This window comes from Drosophila obscura, unplaced genomic scaffold (assembly GCF_018151105.1).
Source record: "Drosophila obscura isolate BZ-5 IFL unplaced genomic scaffold, ASM1815110v1 contig_4, whole genome shotgun sequence".
Taxonomy (NCBI): domain Eukaryota; kingdom Metazoa; phylum Arthropoda; class Insecta; order Diptera; family Drosophilidae; genus Drosophila; species Drosophila obscura.
The window spans coordinates 2513323-2533111 of NW_024542828.1; the positions used below are offsets into that span (position 1 = coordinate 2513323).

Consider the following 19789-nt stretch of genomic DNA (forward strand, 5'->3'; position numbering starts at 1 on the left):
TAGTTTTACATTAATACAAGTTAAATAGGGATTATTTCCGTACTTTTAAACATCATTCAGATCATTCTTTTCTATTGATTCAGTGATAGGATATACCAAATTATGCCAAGGATAGCCAAACCTTTTTCTAACTAGCTTAGGCTCTTCAGAATTTCAGTGGTTCCCCCTATTTCAGAGTATACCAATTTTCGTTATGCACTTTATTAACCCACTTCTCCTTATTTTTGTTTTGTTTCGCTCTTTTTTGGTCAGATCACGAATCGTGTGCAACTTTTGGCGGCACTTTGCAGTTGATTTAATTACAATCGGTGGCAAATACCACAAACACTCGTACTCGCATGAGGGAAACTTGAACCCGAGATCAATGGAGTGCCCCGTCTCTTATACGAAACAACAAAAAAACTTAGTCGCATATCCGGCGGCGGCTAATGACGAATGACAAATGTATCTAGAAGTCCCCTTCTCTCTGTCTCTCTCTTGTTGCACTCGTCGCACGTTCCAGTTTATCGTTCAGATGAACTGCAACTGGGAAAAAGTTAAAATTAGCCTACAACAGAATGCAATTAGTGGGGAAATTTTCTTTTAATGACATGATGGAACCAAAGCGAACCGTCCAGGGAGTGAGGAGAATTTGCCTCTGTCTTTTTAGGTTATTGCGTAGAAATCGTTGAACAGAAATGAATGGCTTGAAATGTAACATTGCGTTGCACTGAAAGTGGGTTAAGTATTGTCATAATTGTTTTGCACATTCGCATTCACATTTTCTTCTCTTTCTTCTTTATTCTCTTCATTTGTTGTAATAGAGAGATATTGCAGTTCTTAATTGAAGAGTTAGGGAATGCATTTGATGGAGAGAAAGGTGGAACTCCAGGGCAGTGGAGCGAGATAATTGCGTGAGAAGAAAAGTAAAGTGAGTGTCGACATGTATTCTTCATAAGAATGAAATATTGCCTCTGGGCAAAATGAGGGAATGGAGATATCGTTCTTGATATGAAGAAGTTTTCTAGTAAGAGGTACTAAAATATCTATTTTTAAATGGTTATCAAGAGTTAAATCGAACCCAAAAACAAGGAATATTTTTGTTTTGGCATTAACTTATCCCCAAAAAGCACTTCCGAATCTATTCTCTTCCTAAAAGTCCTATCTTTAATCCTTCAGAATAAATCCATTTCATCCAATTCTCTCCCTTAATGAAACCCTGTTGTCCCTTGCGCATTCTCATTAGATTTAATCATTCATTTGCCTTGGGCTATTAATGTACAAATCTCCCCAATTATCAAGGCTAAAAGTGCCCCCCAACTGATTTTAATTCTGGTTTGATGGGGGGATAGGAACCCGACTTCGACTCGACGCGTGCTATTGACAGCTGACATTACAACAAGTGTTTTGTGTGTGTTCCGAGAATGAGAGTCCATGTGCCGTGTGTCGTGTATCGTGTGTCTGTTTGTACTTGTAATTGCTTTGCTGCAACCCTTTTCCACTCCACATACGGCCATATGGCAGGTGCCCCTCTCTTCACCTCGTCTTTGCTACTCTGCAAATAACGTTTTTCATTATGATTTTGTAGGAAATTTGATACCCAAACGACGCACTCCACTAAGCATCACCCCCACGAAACGTGGCAGGCAGACATCAACCCTTGGATGATATTTTTGCAAAACCATTTTTGCACATTCTGCGACCTGCGACCTGCACATGCCATCCCCTTTTTTTCCCCTTATTTTTTTTCTGTGTAATATTAAAGTTTGTTGCAATTTCTAGCCAAAATGTACGCCAAAATTTTGTCGTTTGCAGCTGTCGTCAGACGCTTTCAGTGAATCTTCGTCGTCTTTACTGTCATATTTCATTCCGTTTAAAGCCCCCAGAAGGATGTTGGCTGAACAAAATATGAAAGAGAAAAATGCTTATGCCAGTAAAGTGAATTTCTTTATAAATTGAATTCTGTTTAACAGAATTCTGCTTTTTTGTGGCCCATTTTTTGGACTTAAACTTAAATCGAAAGGAAAACACAGAAAAGAAAATCAGTAAAATAATACAGAAATTTAATTCGACAAACACGTGACGGATGTGATTGAACATTCTTATAAGTACATTTGGTTGATATCAGCAATATTATAACAAGTTTTGTTTTTGGTTGGTTGGTGCCGGTTTGTTTGATGATTGGGCAATATTTTGTAGTTAAATTAAAAAAACTGTTGTTAAATTAAGCACCTTTAGTCATTTTTAGCCATTATTAAGAAAGAAGGTTTTTGAAATTGTGGGTACAGGGTAAGCTCTATAATTGTATTTTATCGACTCTCTGCTGTTTTCGGATTAGATATAATTCTAGATATATTTAGCAGAGAACTAAACATTTCATACTATTCCAATAAAAATGGTTTATTTCTCATGAAAATCGATTGCAAAGATGAATCAGAAGTGAATTAAAGATGATTCAGAAATGGTTCTGAGAAACCTATCCAAAATAAAAAGAACCCCATCTAAAAATAGCTCTGAAAATTGTTGTTTCCTGCAGTAAAAATGTTACACTCATCCACGTTCGTTTGGTTAAGATCCCACACACACAGATTAAAGCTCAAGCTTCGAATTTGTTTCTAATTTATTATGCGTATATTTATTTTTAATTTCTGTATATTTCAAAGTTGTTTTCTGCTTATTTTGTTGTTGCCTTTTCGTGAAGTCTCTCTTCAATAATTATATGCCTACAAATATGGAAGTGCCATCGAATTAATCGCTACTTTGCGTTTTTTGTTTTCGATTTCAATATTTCTGGTAGAGTAGAAATCCCATAATGGGTTTCCTCTAGGCCTATTACCGACAGAGAGCCAGAGCCACAGTCAGAGCGACCTTCGAACAACAATCAAGAAATCGGCATTGTCATTCATCCAAGATCTAGAAGAGAGATCCCACAAGACACAAGACGCTCATGCCCAGACGCTCATTCATAATTTCAAGCCAAAATTTAAAGTTTTTTTCTGAGTTCCATTCGTTACTTTGATGAGTTGCCGCACTTGAGGCGCACTTCAGCATTGACTTTGATGTACTTTTTGTACTTGAACAAAAAAAAGTGCTACAGCACTCGAACACTTCCAGTCGATAGAAAAAAAAGACGGAACAGAATCTCGGACACACACAATATTTTGTATCTAATGCTAATAAAATTGATTAACATGACGCAGATTGATGAATGTCAGGGCCAAGCCTGCAATGAATATATCAATATAAGCAGGAAGAAATATTTCAGTGGATGTTTCGACTTAAGTCTACCTGTGGTTTTTTTTATTTTGTATATGAGGTAAATATATTGAATAAACTTATAATTTAAGATGAATAAAATAATAATAATAAAAACTTAGGGTATTCAGGTGTTAAGATAAAAGCCAAATAGTGAATCCTATAGAATATGAGTCTTACATATTTAAATTTTAGATTTTTTCGGATCGTAAGAACATATAAAAAAGGGTCATAGCTGAAGTTTATCCTCTAGCTTTCACAGTCCTCAAGATCTTGATTTAAAAAAAAATATATATATAGTTATATTTCCTCTCCTTCTGCCCAATAAATCTACAAATATAATACTGTTCACTAATTACAGGGTACAAATATATATGTATTTAAATCTGGTTTCAATTGTCAGTCAACGCAACACCCAAACCCACAAACGAAACACAGATCGATTTATGTTTCTTGTGTCTAATCTTTCCCTCTTTTGGGAACACATTTCACATTTCGGGGGCACAAATTATTGACATTGCAACACTTTTGGAGGCTTTAATCTCTGTGAAATTTCATGTTCCGCTTTTGGATTGAATTAATTTTTGACAGACATTATTTCATTGATAAATTGTTGGAGGCAATGCTTTGAGGCTTTAATTGTTGAAATATTTGTGAGATGAGTGTGTGGGGAAAACGATTTTCCAATGGCCTCAGAGACATTCCATTCCATAGATATTTTGTGTGGCATATTAATAAGATACATTTTTGTAATTATAATTGGATTGGTATTTAATTGAGGGGTTTTTGAGTTGTTTACAAAAATTTGAATAGAGTTATATAAATCTCAAGGAAATGTTTTCTGTCTTTTTCTTTGAACTTTTTTGATCTTTTTAGTATCCATTTTTCATTAATAATCCTCTTATAATCTTTTCATATTCACACCTCTCTCATATACCCATTTAATGTTGCATTTTTAACCACTTTTTCATACAACTTTACTTATGTACAATATCCCACCCCTCTCTCCCTTTTTATAAGCCAATCCCTAAAGCATTTTCCTCTTTTTCTTTGCCAAAAAAAGAGTTCCCATCCTCCATATTCAACTCATATAACTCCATGCCACATATCATATATCACACCAGACAATCCCCCATTTAATCCCTCAACTTTCGTTTTCTCTTACACAATTTGCTTTAATTGAAAATCAGGCAAATAAAACCCCTCTGCAACTCCAACAAAAATTATGTCACTTGCGGCTTTGGCTGCCTGCCTCTCTGTATGAGCCCTAAACAGCGTAATTGTTAACAACAATTGTTGTCAGTACTTATAAATATATCTCTTTCATTGTAAATACTGTCTCGAGGGGGTAACCTGATACTCGGAGTAGAAATTGTGGCGACAAATGTTTGTCTGTCTGGCAATGGGACCCCCAAAAGAGGGGGGTCTCCAAAGTGGGAGAAGAAAGATATAGGGCCTTGGGGTGAAGTGCTTATATATTTGACTTTTTGCCGTTTTATATTTCCACTTTTTAGTGGGGTATTTTACAGACTTTTTTGTGGGGTATTTCTGTGTCTTTTGTGGTGCATTTTTGTGCTTCATTGTTAGAATATTTTACAGACTTTTTATACCCTGTACTGAAGGACAGCACAATTTCCGAAACCATAATTTAGGAGATACAAAAAATATCTTCAAAATAGTTACTGGAATGGAAAAACACCTTGTAATCGGATCATTATAATAGACAGGAGTAACAAAACAAATTAAATCGCCCTTTTGATTTAGCGCTATTGAGTGATATATAAAAACTAAGTCCATACTGGGTATTAGACAGCCGTAACACATGTGACACGACTCCAAACGTTTCGAGTGGTTTTTTTTGGTGTGTCTTCCTTTGCTCTTTTTGTGTGGTATTTCTTTATTATTGCCTGTATTTAATTTGTTCAATAAAATTTATGATAATTGTTTGCAGGTCTCTTCTCACCCCTATGTATTTTTTCCCTTTCTCTATCTTTATTTTCCGTGTGTATTTTTTTTGCTTACATAAATTGTTTCCCACGCTGATTTATTTAGTCATTGGAAACATTTTTTTCAGTATTATGTTGTTGCTTTTTTTTGCAGTAATTGTAAACTTCTTTGCTTCTTGTTTTTTTATCGCGCGATTCCTGTGCAGCCACCGCAACCATTCTTTGGCCATTCTCCATTTATTTCTGTGTATTTTCCTGTCGTTTTAGCTCTTTCTGGCACTATTTGTCTCTGTCTTTCTATGCACATTTTTCTCTCTCTTGTCTCTCTTGTCTCTCTTTTACTCGTGTATCTTCCTACATTTGTCTCTTTCTGGTTTGGTAGAAATATTTTGCATATTTCATCGGACATCATTCGTCACGTTGCAGGCGGCGATCTTCTCCTGCCTCTTGCTGCCACAAAGTGTTGGACGATTAAATGAAGACACACGAGAGCTGTACACTCCATACCCGTGGCCGTGCTCCTCCCTGGCATTTGTCTCCCTGCATGGGGTGGCTAGTACGTCTTTCTGTCTTTCTATCTCTGCAATGTGTCTTGTCTCATGTTCAGTGCTCTCAATTACAGCGCCCATAAAACCGTTCGTTGGCAGCAGCGATGGGTAACGGGGGTAATGGCACCAGATCCCCAAGTCCCACTCGAAGTCTCTCCGATGAGACTATTAAAAACCACAAATTGCCGTAACTTGGCTAAGATATTTCCGCTTCCGCTTTTGGCCGCATCATTTATCTTTTCCTACTGCTACTTTTTCCTACTATTTTTTCCGTTCATTTTTTTCCTTGTAAATTCTTGAATTCTTTTTGTGGTTTGATTTGGAGTCATTTTGGTGGCCAACTCGAGAATTTTATGGCCTAAGTCATGTTTTAACACCTTGCAACAGACCCACCGCAGCAATAGTTCTTCATTTGTTGATGTTTGCTTGTTGCGTGTGCGCTAATTAAATGTAAGCCCATTTATGGTCTGGTTTAGCTATTACAGTTAACCCTCTGGAGTAGAAAAGCGTCTAGGGAAAAGGCTTACAACCTGTTGCAAAAGGAAATTAAGGTTCACTCATGCAAACATCATGAAAAACTAATGGAAATGTCTATAAAAAGCTATCCTTAGTATATTTAAGATATCTTTTTGTCTAAGAAGTAGAATCGTCCAATATATTCAGTAGAATCTTTCTTCAAATGCCATAGAATCTTCTACAAAATACATAAAATCTTCAATAAAATTTCGTAGAATTGTCGATTAAAATCAGTAATACTAGTATCTTCCACAAAATCTTTACATTTCTGCCAATTTAACCAAGCTTGTCTTTTTGTGTAACTCTGGAATCGAAGTTTACTCTTGTTATTATTACATTTTTTACACAAAGAATTATTTTTTTCTCCTTAAACTTCCACAAACCAAATATTCAAATTAACTTTTATATTTGTTAAACACACCTTTTTCATTTTCTCAACATTTTCCAATTTCTTACAAATATCTACCCACAACATCGTTTTCTACAAAATAAAGATGACCCCGACCATCTCTAGCGCTCGTTTACGATCATAATAAAAAGCATAGCACCTACTCGCCATAAAAGTTATGTTGCTTCTGGCACAACTCCAACACTTTTTCTTTACTATCATAATTTTGTGCAAAACATAATTTCAGAGAGCGAAGGCAACAACCTAAAAATGTGCCAAACTCCGCCTTTGGCCAGAGATGCAAAAACATTTTCTCTGCCACACATTCGCCCCATTCCCCACACCCCAGCCCACAGAAGACCCCAAAGGGAGAAGAGAACCCTTCCAACAATGGCAGAGAGCATCTTCATTGCCAAGTGCAGTACAGTGGGTAATTTACAAGTATAAAATCAGGCATTGCCCATCAGGAGATTGGAGTCTAGACCCCTTTCTGGTACGGCTTCTGGCGGTGCATAAATTTCCTAGGTGCCGCCGCCACCGCCGCTACCGCTCGATGCCGTGAGAAGTTCTGCGATGATTTTCTCACGCATGTCTCTAGGATATGCACGAATGAGCCTCTGTTTCTGTTTCTGCATCAGCTTCTACTTCTACTTTGAGCACTTTGCTAAAGTTTTATTATAATTTTGTGAACTATTTTTCATGAGTCGCTCCAATTAGCATTCTCCTTGGGAACACTTTCCGCGCTTATTAGGGAGGGGTTCTCGTTCGGTTTTTCTCTCTCTCTCTCTCTTTGAGGGGGTTCATATAACAAATTGCAACAGGTTGAAAAACTAATTTGCATGCATGAAATTGCATTGACTTCGACTTGTCTTGGGGTCTCCGTCTCCGTCGCCTGAGACACGATCAGTGAAACAGAGTCCATGGCCCCGACGACAGACAGTTACTCCAGTCATATCTGCCTCAACAAACTTGTCTGAAAACTATTGCCACAGCTGGGCGCTCCAACTCCAATGCCTAGCCCCAATCTCTGTACTCGTATATTCATTCATGTGTATCCATTGTCTGGCAATGCGGTTGGTCTTTATACTCGCGATATATTCGCAATCTCTTTGCCGCATATTTCAATTGAACTTGAGGTGTCTGTCTCTGTCTTAGCCACCAGCCACTAGACATACTCTGTGCGGACTCCTCCTCGCCTCCTTCTCGTACTATCCAACTGCCAGAGACCCCAAAAAAGACTTGCCTAGATTTAGACAAGTTTCTGTTTAAGTACAATACGTTTCGTAAGTTTAAGACAGGTGTGATATACGAGTTTTAAAGTATTATTTATTATTATTGAGATCTATAATTCTGATTCCCATTCTGATTGTAAATATTCTTTACCTTAATTCTTTCAATCAATTATAATATTTAATACACGTACCCATTCAATCCTTTGATAAATAATGGTCAATACATTTTCAATAAATTATCGAATACCTGCAAATCTTCGATTCGTAGTGATTTTATCGATTAACATATCGATAGCCGAATATTTTAGTCGGAACAGCTGAAAATCTTTGATAAGTAATAGCTGTATCATTTTGCATATAAAAATCGATAAATCATCAATGAATAAAGATTTAATTGATGAAACCTGAAAACTGATAAAACCGATAGCTAAATATTAACCATATTTGATGATACATTTTCAGTAAATTCCATTAATACATACTCATGTAGGAATATTTTTGTATTTTGTATAGATGGCAAATTTATACTTAAATAAATATATGTACCCTTAGATCATTGTAGTTATATATTAAAGCACATTATCATTACGAAACGCACTGTATAACACGCTGCCAGCTTGTCTGTTTCTGTTTGAAGTTGTCAGATCTGCTATACACTAAATCCTAAGATATTAACCTGCAGAAAACAATGAATTGAAAGAACCTCTGATCTCTCTGTGAGCGCCTTTATCACATCGTTGCATGCGAGGGTATCTATTGTTCGTTTATTTATCTTTAACGCCTTTAAAATCCAACACATTTTGATCTCACCTTACTCTTTCTGAACACCCTGGTCTCCACTCGTTTTGAAGTGTCTGTTAGACAGACAGACAGACCGTCTCTAAAACTTATTCTGTGTTCTTTGGATTGACATTTGTTCGGCATTTTGAAGTGATCTATATGCATCGCTCAGCTGTGGCTGCTGTCGCGTAAATCATGCCAAAAGCCACGATTTATATGTCTGTAAAAGTGTCTGTTTATATATCATATGATTCTAAGGTTAAATGGGATTAGACTACCTTTTCCTTTTGGCCGCTTGTGCGTAAGTTTTTGTATGTTACAATTCTTGTTTTGACTTTGTGGCTAATTATAATTTATGTTGGCCAAGTTAGATGTGACATGTGTTTACCATTTTCCAGCGAATGGAACTCATAAATTTTGTCTGCAACTTTTAATTTATGCAGCAACAATGTTCTATATCGATTGGTTACTAATCTTAAGCCCCCTCTCTTTCTGGTCTTACAGATGCTGCCAATGCGGAAGCAGCGGAGAACAGTACCGGCGAGGGAAAACTACAAAAGGAAATCGAGTCGATCGATTACATTGACAAGTAAGTGTGTGAGCAAAACCTCAAAAGAAAAACAGATCTATTAGCATGTCTGTAAAGTGGAAAATTACTATAGAGCCGTAGCCGCCTCATTTCTTGTGCCGCCCTACGAATTGATTTATTCGGCCATCGCCCAGTCTCTGGCCAATTACCAAGGTGGAATTAACTTGTTGCAATTTTCGTGAAAAAAAAAAAAACATTATTGTTTTGCTAATCTCAGTGTGCCGTAGTCGTAGTTGCAGTTTATGTTACTGTGGCAGTTGCTGCTGTTGCAGTTTCTGTGGCAGTTGCCGTTGCCTAGTACTCGTATGCTGTGGCAACGCTCTTGTGTGTCTCGCGGATTGTGTAAATTGTCTTCTATACGACACACTGTTGACCAATCCTTAGAAAAAATTGACAAAACACTTTGATGACAGTTGGGTGTTATTATCGTCGTATCTCTTGGAGATGTTGTTCGGGGTTTCTTGTTGATTGCTCTACAATTTGTTGATTATTTGATGAAACTTTAATGATTTCGGAGCTTGCGAATCGAATGTGGAAACCTTCAAGTGGGTGTGGGGGGAATATTTTGATGTTAGTTTTTGCTGGAAAAGCAATCAAAGATTGCACAAGGAACCGATAGATAAAATGTAACTCCTACGGCCATTTTATACCACAAAGGATGCAGAAAAGCATACTTATCGGAATTTATCCAGATATCGATCAGATTGCTCAGGATTGCTTTGAACACCGATTGCTGTAAGTGTGGAATATATCATTCCCTTTCCGTTTCTTTCCGTTAGATTCAATTGATATATTAATTTGTCGAGACTGATCTAAAATTATCCAATTTCCCAAACAACACAAATTAGCACACTGTTATTAAAAGATCTAAATCAAGGGTTTATCGATAATGAATCGATAACTTTTCAGTAAAAATTTTAACTCTTACTAAATATTTCCTCTATCTAAAGATTCCATGAAGTTATCATTATTTTAATGAGAGGAATTATCGATATCAATCAAATTATCTGTAATAATATTCACTTTTGCGAAAGATTTCATTTCCCATGTTTCTCCAACCCCTTAATGATGCCATTAATTCGAGCAAGACTCGATACCACTCCATATTCAATAATTGGAGTCAATTCAACTGCACCCCTAAATCCACGCCTCATTATGGGATCACTGAAAACACTGGAAAACACGCTCCAAGTGTGAATTATACTGCAATTTTTTTTTTCATGTTTTCTGTTACCTGTTTTTATTTTCATCTTAATTATTTTATTGCTTGCGGTCATGAGCGCGCATTTAAGCCATTTGTGGACTGCAATTGACTGACAGCTAAAACAGAAACAGTAACAGCAACACTAGCAACAACATCGAAGAGTAACGAAGCCGCAAACATCAGGGAGATCCAGATCGTCGCCGTCCAAGTTGTTACCGTTTATGTGGCCAATGAACATGGTCCGGCTTTTCTGGCCAGAGAGCAGTAGAGTTTTTTCCTTTGCTTCACTGCGATATTGTGCAATATTTAATTCACTTAAGAGACAGCCGCCAAAATCAGTTGTGGTGTGTGGCGCGGGATTTTCTTGAAGTTTTATTTTATTCAATTTTTTTTTGGTATGCTCTTAAAAGATAGGGTATTGTAGGTGTTACGAAAAGTTTGCCATACAGAAAGGAGTCCTTCCTTTTTATTTACAAGTTAAAAATTGTATATTACTAATGAGAATGGAAGTGCAATTCGATATGGCTATGTTCGGAAAACGAAAATAAAATCTTACATATTCCTTTCAAAGTCAATGAACGAGATTAAATTATATACTGAATATACATATATATACATATATATATATAAATACATACACATGTACATACATATGTACTTATATTGCAGAACTCTCGCTTTCTCCATTCCATTAAATCGGAGCACAATTTCTATTAATGAACTCGATCTTAAAGTGTATACACCACTTCGGTTCTCGCAGCTGTAATTTCTTAACCGTTTTATCTGTTGCTGTAGCAACTTGTTAACTCTGTTTTTTTTCCCCTATTTTTTCCTCCAACTGTCCTGGGGATCATGTTGTTGTTGTTGTTGTTGCTGGACGGACGGGCGGTGGCGGCCTGTCCAATCGTCAATGTGTTTAATACATAATTTCCTTATCGATGGCGGGACTTTCTTGTTTCGTTTTTTTTCTTACTGATTTTTCCTTACATTTTTTTACCCCTCTGATCTCTGCTTTCAGTTGGTTAACTTTTGATATGTAGTCGAGATTTGATTTCTTGAAGTTTAATGACTTTAAATAATTATGATATTCGGCAGGTGAGGAGGGGGGAGGGAGTTGTTGCTCTGCAACACTTTTTTGGTTTCTGGTTTCCAATTGATGCAATATCCAAAAGCAGGTTCCCACATTTCTGCTTCTCCTGCGTCGACTGCTTCTTTGATTTCTTCTTAATTAACTTCCCATACGATATCAATTTCCCACTGAGATTGAGGAGCGACCCAAGTGCCTGGAAGTCGCTTGCAAAGGGAGAAGAAACAAATACAAAACATAGGGGAGAAGACATTGTAAAAAGAAATGTGAAAGAAACAAAAACTGAGACTGAATGGACGATGTGTAACAGGTAGTTCATTCATGCCTTCTACTTGCGTAAGTTCTCTTTTCTCTTTCACTTGATCAGGCAAAGGGAGAGAAGCTTACGGAATAGGAATTGTCAGAGAATGAAGAATGTGCAGAGTGTGCTGGAGAGTCAGGGAATGGTGAGTCAGGGAGATTAGCAAAGCTTTGGAAAGATACGAAGGCAGCCGTCGAATGAAAGGAAAAATAACAACACCTTACTCACACGCAAACAAACAAAAAATCATAGAATAGGCAGCAGCTGCGGTGACGCTTTAAAGCAAAATTAGAATTACACGATCTTCAGATCGCATCAAAACGCAATTAAAACAAATTGTGTGATTACAGTGAGAGGGCATGTCCCCTTTTTACGACGAGTCTGAGAAATGCTTTAAAATTTAGATCTTAAATATGAGAGACAGCTAATGAGGCTTCTATTTAAGGGTGAGCTCTGCTCAGTGGGGCCTCTCAAAGACGAGACAGCGTGACACAAAATTGAGCGCACCTTTTACAGTGCACAGATTATCTCCCCACTGGATCACCAAAGTTGTTTGTATTTCAGCGCCGCCACTTTCTTGCATTGCAGCGGCCAAATCAAAGCAAAACGTTAATATAAAAAGCTTTTTCAAGCGCCTCCGGCACTCTCTGGCAGATAAACCGCTTGTCAAAATGTAAAATATGTGAAATAACAAAAACATATAAAAATCGGTGTGTTTCTCATTATTATCATCATTAAAGGCATTAACTTAAGTTGCACCTTATTTTTGAACCGCGTAGGCGTTAAAATGTTTTTTGGCTATACAAAAAAAAAAAAAACAAAACCCCAAAATATGTTATTCCATGTGCAAGCATCATCCCATTGGCTGTTCACATTAAAGAGATTTGCCTTTTGGTGTAGGTTAAATGTCAGCTAGAAACCACTTGGTCGTAAATTAAAACATCATCATTAGCGTTTGGCCTCTCATTAGAATATTATCTATGGGGACTAATCAAATGCATTTGAATTTAGATAAAAGAAACAAATTGAACGAACTTATACCGAGTCATTTCCAAACTCCTACAACTTAATGAGGTTCAGTCGCTTCATGCCAACAGAAGGAAGAAACACTTTCTTTTGTGTATGGATTTCACTTTTCATTCGAACACGAAGACGTAGACCTTTTATTTGGTATACAAATTGTTGAAAAATATATACAAATACAGAAAACTGGTTCGATTTGACTCTTCGTCTGGCGTTGTATGCAAATGAAGTTCAACAAACGCACGATTCCCCAACCCAACGATTCCGACTTCCAATTTGTCGCCTCAACGAAACGCATTTAAATTAGCATACGAGTTTTTTTTGCTACTATATAAAAAACGTGCGAATATTGAAGCAAGTTTTTAATCGAAATTTGATTACGCGATATCCTATGCGAAAAGGGGCATAAAAAACTTTCACTAAACATTTTTAATTGCCACGAGACAGGGAGAGTCTCTCTCTCTCCGCGCAGAAGAGGAGGAGGAGTGTTTATGGGATGGCTTTTCCTCAAATTAAATGTTATTGAGTTTTCCTTAGTTTTCCTTTTTTTCCCATTGATTTTCGGTTAGGCAAAGCAAATTGCCGCTTTTTGTGGCATGCCAATGCGTTTGATGAACTTTTCATGGAGAGGTGGCAGTGCAACAGAGAGAGAGAAAGAGATGCCAGATGCCTAGAGTGGTGGCAGTTCAAAGCATGCAACTGTAAAAACCCTGATGGTGGCATATCATTACACGATTTTCAAACAAAAAGAGCCCCCCAAAAGACAGTGAAGAAACAGGTGTAACCAGTGACCGAACGACCAACCGACCGATCGTCTATTACGTGATGTCTTGATGGGTGAGAGACCCCAAATAGACAGACAGACAGACACTCCACATGGATTATCATAGCCACAAAAAAAAAAAAAAGAGCAAAGCATTCAATTCCTATAAAGAGAGAAGTTCGTTTTCAAGTCAAGTTTAAATACCAAAAGGTTGCCACCAATTTTATGGTTGGTTTTAGCATAACAAAAACAAAAACCAAGCCAAAACAAAACAAAATAACAGAAATAACAAAAAATGAAATAATAATTTGGGTGTTCCCGAGAGCTTTGGGGTAAAGATAAGTTTAGGAAGAGTTTGTTCAATATAACTTGCAGAAATATGACTTTGGAACCAGATCCAGAGAATGAGAAGAAAATTAAAAGCATCATTCAGATATTGGATGAGGTTAGGTTAGGTTAGGTTGTCCCGGACGACCCTCACGGGGCCACGCATAGGCCAATATGGCCCTTAGTTGTCCGGACTGGTGCGTATGGACCTTCTGAGTGTTTTACGCGGTTTCGAAATCCTTGGGGATCGAGGAGAATTTTGCAAAGGCAAGGAGTTCCGCTGGCGTCCTCTTGGATGCATCTTCCAGCGATGCCAGTACCGGGCTGCCAAGATATTTGTTTCTTGCCCTTGGGAGATTTTGGCAGATTAGATGTTGGGTGTTGGATGAAGAAAATACATAAAACTAAGTTAAAGAAATTAAAGTTCATATGGTGAACATTTCTTATAAATTTAAATCATAAATAAATAGAATATGAATAGATAGATTGTAAATATATTTGAAACGTATACGAATTCGAGCTTAAAACCCATAGCACACCTTTAACTAGAACCCCTCAAAGAAAATAGAACATTTCCTGTGTCCATTTTTCTTATACATATTTTATGCAACACTCCATCAATTGTTTTTCAACTTTTCCCCAAACCATATATCGCTAAAGCAATTAAAACCTTCCCCCCAGATGATCCATCAAAAGTTTAAGACCCAATCAAGGCTATCGTGCAATCTATGCAAATCTGTAAAAACTCTTGACAAAAACAAAAGATTTTCCTTAAACCGAAAGACAAAAGACTGCGGCGACAAACTCGTTTCTTTGTTTTGTCATGCAACCCCAAAATGAGAGACACAACAGACCCCCAAAAGACAATAAATCCATTTATAATGATAAATTAATATGTGAAGAAAAGACAATCGCATTATTGTCTGTCTGTTTGTCTGTATGATGGAGAGTGCCTGAGCGAGGGGGGCTGCACTGCATTTAGCGGTCTAATTAAACATTTAACGCTTATCGGATCTCTGACATTGCGCAAAATACCCGCATCGGCCATGCCTGAAGTGCAATCAAAAGAGCTCGAAAGCTGAAGTATTTTATATTTTATGGCTTTTTAATGCGTTCCAAATACAGAAATTGGACGGAAAAAAATTATTTGCTTTGCACAATATTTGTGGGCGTTTTTGCCAGTGCTGCTCTATTTGTGTGCCGTTTCTTGCAAAGAGGGTATTCTGATTTTTCACAGAAAATGATGGTGAAGCATCTATGATGCCATGATATAAATACATTCCAGGATCGGCTTAGTATATAATTTTGCAGCCATTCAAATGAATTGTGATATGTGTTTCTTAATCAGGTTAAAAAGTGGAAGCAGCAATTTTCTTCTGTTTGTTTCTATGAAAAATATGCAGTTCTAGGGTATCAAATGCATCCACACTCGTAGATTGGGTTACTTTCTTGGCTTCAGTTTCAGACCACCTACAATCATTATGAGCCATTAATAAATGTTGCATTTTTTATTGGAACACAGACAAACATCAGGCACTCAAGTTGCAAAATTTTAACTTCGTTTTTTCCCTTGTATAGTTTTTGTTTTTATGTTTGTTTGTATTCTATGCGCACACCTTGGCACCAAAGGCTTTCACAACAATAAAAGAAAAATCATAAAAAATATGGAAAATAAAAATCTGTTTATGGCCTGCGGGGGCATGTGGCACGAGCCTTGGCCAAATGCAAAAATCCCAAACGAGAGACAAGTAAATTAAGAGGTGGATACCAAATTCGACTTCGACTTGGAGTTTCAGTTGCAGTTGCCATTTGGTCTATGGGGAGTTATGTTTCCCCCTCAACAAAAAAAAATATTGTTAGTGGAAATTGAAATGCATTCCATAAGAAAGACTTTGTTCCTCCTCCTCTGATATATGCATATTTTTATGGTATTTTAATTGCAATCAATATTTAGGTGATTTTAAATTTACATGTATTTCAATCGAACATATTTAAGCGTAAGAAAGACTTTGTTCCTCCTCCTCTGAAATATGCACATTTTTATGGAATTTTAATTGCAATCAATATTTAGGTGATTTTAAATTTACATGTATTTCAATCGAACATATTTAAGCGTTAGAGCTGTCTATATCCCTAACAGATGGCTGGCATGTTTAGTTATGACAACAAACTGCCACAATCTTATGATAGATGGGGCAAGCTCTTTCTTTAGTTCATACAAAATGAGTGGCAACATCTGCCAAAGTGGTTTTCGGATACCTATAGATTGGAATATGACTTGGGCACTATTAGGCACCCCGTAAATGTTTGCATCGTGCTAACAATATCGCTTCCATTCCCTTACAACCTTTTGCACACACTATAATGACTATTCTTTATTAATTTCTAAATTTGTGTTGGGCGTCGTTTTGCTGTGAAAAACGGTTTGTGACACACAAATTGCTGGCTGGCTGCGGTTTCAATCACTGTTGGCTATGCAGATTGTAGGCCAAAAGAACCTCTGATATTATAGTACTAGTTAGTATTTACCACTCTCCAGATCCAGAGTGAAGTTCCGCTGGGCCGTCAGCACCACCGTTAGGGCCATGACAGGCGCCAAGTGGCTTAGTTCTTCCTTCCCCTTCCCACCCCATTCTCGAATGGTTGAGAATAATGATAAGTTAATATTCAGAAAACGTTTGCCATATGAGAAAATTAGCATAGAAAAAGCCATAGGCATAGGCTGTAGAAGAACGGTAGGAAAATGCACGTGAGAATCCCTATAGAGGAAAAGACAGAGAGAGAGAGAGAGAAAGAGGGAGGAATAGAGAGAAGAGAAAGGGAAGAGACCGTACAAGACAACAATAAAACATAACTATAAACTGTTTGGCCATATAACATGGGGCTTAGCATGCAACCAGCGATCATCATCATCATCATCCAACATCAACGTTGCAACGCTTGGAGACTTGGACTTCGAGCTCTCCATGTGCCTGCGCCATAGTTTTCCTCCTCTTTGCACCGTCTTTTCGGGGGTTAACTTGCACGACAGCTGTTGCTGGCGTTGGTCTGACAACCATCCCAAGGAGGACACAGAGGGGCACTGCCACAGGACTGCCATTCGGGCAGCTGAAAAAACGACAGACAAACAAGTTGCTTCGCTGCTCTGGCTGCCTTTTCTTTGCCAAAGAGTTTTGTATGATTATATTTTTGTTAAGCTCTTTTTCTGTTCATGGATTTATATGCCAGAGACGTGCAAATTTTGAACCAGTTTATAAACAAAAGCCCCAGCCAACAGTGGCCCGCCCGTAGACAAAAGAGGGGGCTGTCTGGAGAGTTGGAGCTGTCGAGCTGCATATGGGGAGTACAGTGCTAGAGAGGTGTGTGAGTTATGGCGAAATTTGTATGCCTTGCACCCGTCAACAATTGACTACTGGCATGAGTTTATTATAGCGAGGACCAGGGCCTCTCTGCCTTATTTATCGGTGGATAGGTCCATGGCATGTTAATCGGCTGGATAACCAGGATATGCGTATACACTCATAATTCTTGGATATAAAAGATGGGCAGTAGATGGAGATAGGTATTAGTTTTTAGAGGGGGATTAAACAAATGATTTATAAAGTTTTCGGATTAAAGAAAAGTTTCTATAGGATTATAACTGACCAAAGCCGATGTCGTTGCACTTGATGTTGATGTCTGCGAAACTACGGGTACTTTTGACCCTTATTACAGTTGGAGCTAGTTTTTTTTGCCGTCTATTAGATGAAATAAACCAACATTGATCGATTTAAATACCCCCAGAATGGTTCAAACCCGTCTATAAATTTCTTTAAAATTGCATTCCTTTGGAACTTAAATATTAAATTTTGGTCTCGATCATTCTCTTTTGTACTATTCGCTTGTGCGTCTGGCTATCGTCAGAATGGAATAAATCTGTTAGCAATGAGAGGAGCTGGGAACAAGGACGTGACCATTAAAAACAATTTGAAATTATATTTCAATCTTCTCCAATATATTTAACACCACTTAATAAAATATCCTAATCCTAATATTCATTAGAATTTACACTAAAGATGTCCCAAATAATATTTACTTATATTTATGTAGGGTATTCCTCATTCCACCATTACAACCCTGACCAACCCTGATAATTCTTGTATATTTAAGTATTTTCCAATTTCTTTTCAAGTCAAAGTCTCAGTGTCTCACATTTGATATGCATATAAGGCCCATTTCCATTAGGGCAGAGTATATGCCCCGTTTTTCGGCCACAGGAAAACAGGATTATCTTTGGTGAATGAGTCATGGTTGAGCAAATCTGCAGACAACAGACTTGGCTGTTGACTGTGTGCGGAAACCCAGCTGGGTCGCTGGCTTACTATTCGCTGCAAAGATAAATTGGCAACACGCGTCGCAGATGCCTTAAAAAAATATAAGCATTAACGAGAAGTACACTCTCTTCTTCTCAGGCAAAACCCCCTGCACGCCTCTCCACACTCTTCTCAGGCAAGCCCACTCTCTTCTGGAAGTCTTCACCGTTCTCTGGCAGATGTTTAGGACAGCTTTTTGTTTGTTTGAAGTCCTGCTCCGCAGCTCTGTGTGCCTTAATTATCCCCAAAATTGCTTAACTCTCGAAAGAAAAGGAGAGCAATGAATGGATGGGAAATGTAAGAGGTTTTCCACTCGAGGCTAATTGATTCAATGGTAATAACTACTGGTTTTATGTTGACTTCAAACTTCTCTCATGCACACAATAGTTTCTCTTTTTTTTTTGGTTTGGCCAGTGGCCCAACTCGTGATGGCAGGAGAAAAGGCCAGCCAGCAATTGATTGGCTTCTGCTTCAATTTATGACTCAATCAATCCTTTTGGGCCAATTGCAATTGCAGTGCATGGCTCTGTGACTACACCCAAGACTTGCAATTGTATCCACAATTTGTGCCTGCAAGCAAATTAGTAGCTCCGACTATCACTCGAAAGAGGGAGAGTTTCGACTATCGTTTCAGGGGATAATTTAATTTTAATTTTTCATTAAGTTTTCGTGTTTCTTTTACAAATATTTTTTGTGATACGTAACGAACATGTGTCAATCATTCAATCATTTTGGATGGCTCTTGCGTGTCTCGCTTACTATATACTGGTATACTTTCAACACCTTTCAGCCCGTGGCTTCTACTTGTTTCTTCTCTTTTTTTGTGGGTTCCTGTACCTGTTCTTCATAATGAAAATGTTTATTTCGTTGTGCTAATGTGCATTATGCAAAAAAATGGTTATAAATTAGCCAAAACAAGAAATATGAATTATTATGCAAACACCAAAAATACATTAGAAACTTGTTTGCCCATTTCAAAGTCTTTAAAAATATACTCGCTGTATCTACTGGTGCAATATAATAATCATAATGAAATACTGGAACCTTGGGTATTCTGTTTTTTGTGGCCTTAATTTGTTCAAATTTTTATGATTAGCTTAACAAAAGTCTTGGGGTGTTGCAACCAGCTTTTTGTGGCTCTATAGTGCAGAGTTTATAGGTGTTTGTGTTTAGCAAAATATTATGAGAGTTTATGAGTAATGCAGAAATATTAAAATATATATATAATAAATATATATGTACAAATGTACTATCTGTAGGTATAACTTAAGGCCTCGAGCTACAGCTTCACACAATTCGAATGCTGATTTTGCATGGCATAGGAATATATATTTAATAAATAAATTTCGCGATTTTATTAACGCAATGCATATTATATCAAAAGCCAATGTCTTCCAAGAAGGAACGATTGTCTAGGGATGAAAGTACTATTTATAAAAGATATTCAAGGAATAAGATACCTTCTAAAGAATAAAATACGTTCTTGGTAGTAAAATTAA

At 37.4% G+C, this 19789-nt stretch overlaps 1 protein-coding gene across 6 annotated transcripts in view; it reads left to right on the plus strand.

The window, feature by feature from the left end:
- LOC111073227 (tight junction protein ZO-2) overlaps nt 1-19789 on the plus strand; it is a 114008-nt gene that overhangs the window by 35776 nt on the left and 58443 nt on the right. For all 6 annotated transcript variants that reach the window (XM_041595104.1, XM_041595098.1, XM_041595099.1 and 3 more), the window contains exon 2: nt 9149-9233. In XM_041595104.1, coding sequence (XP_041451038.1) covers nt 9149-9233 — 85 coding nt within the window. The remainder of the gene's footprint in view (nt 1-9148; nt 9234-19789) is intronic.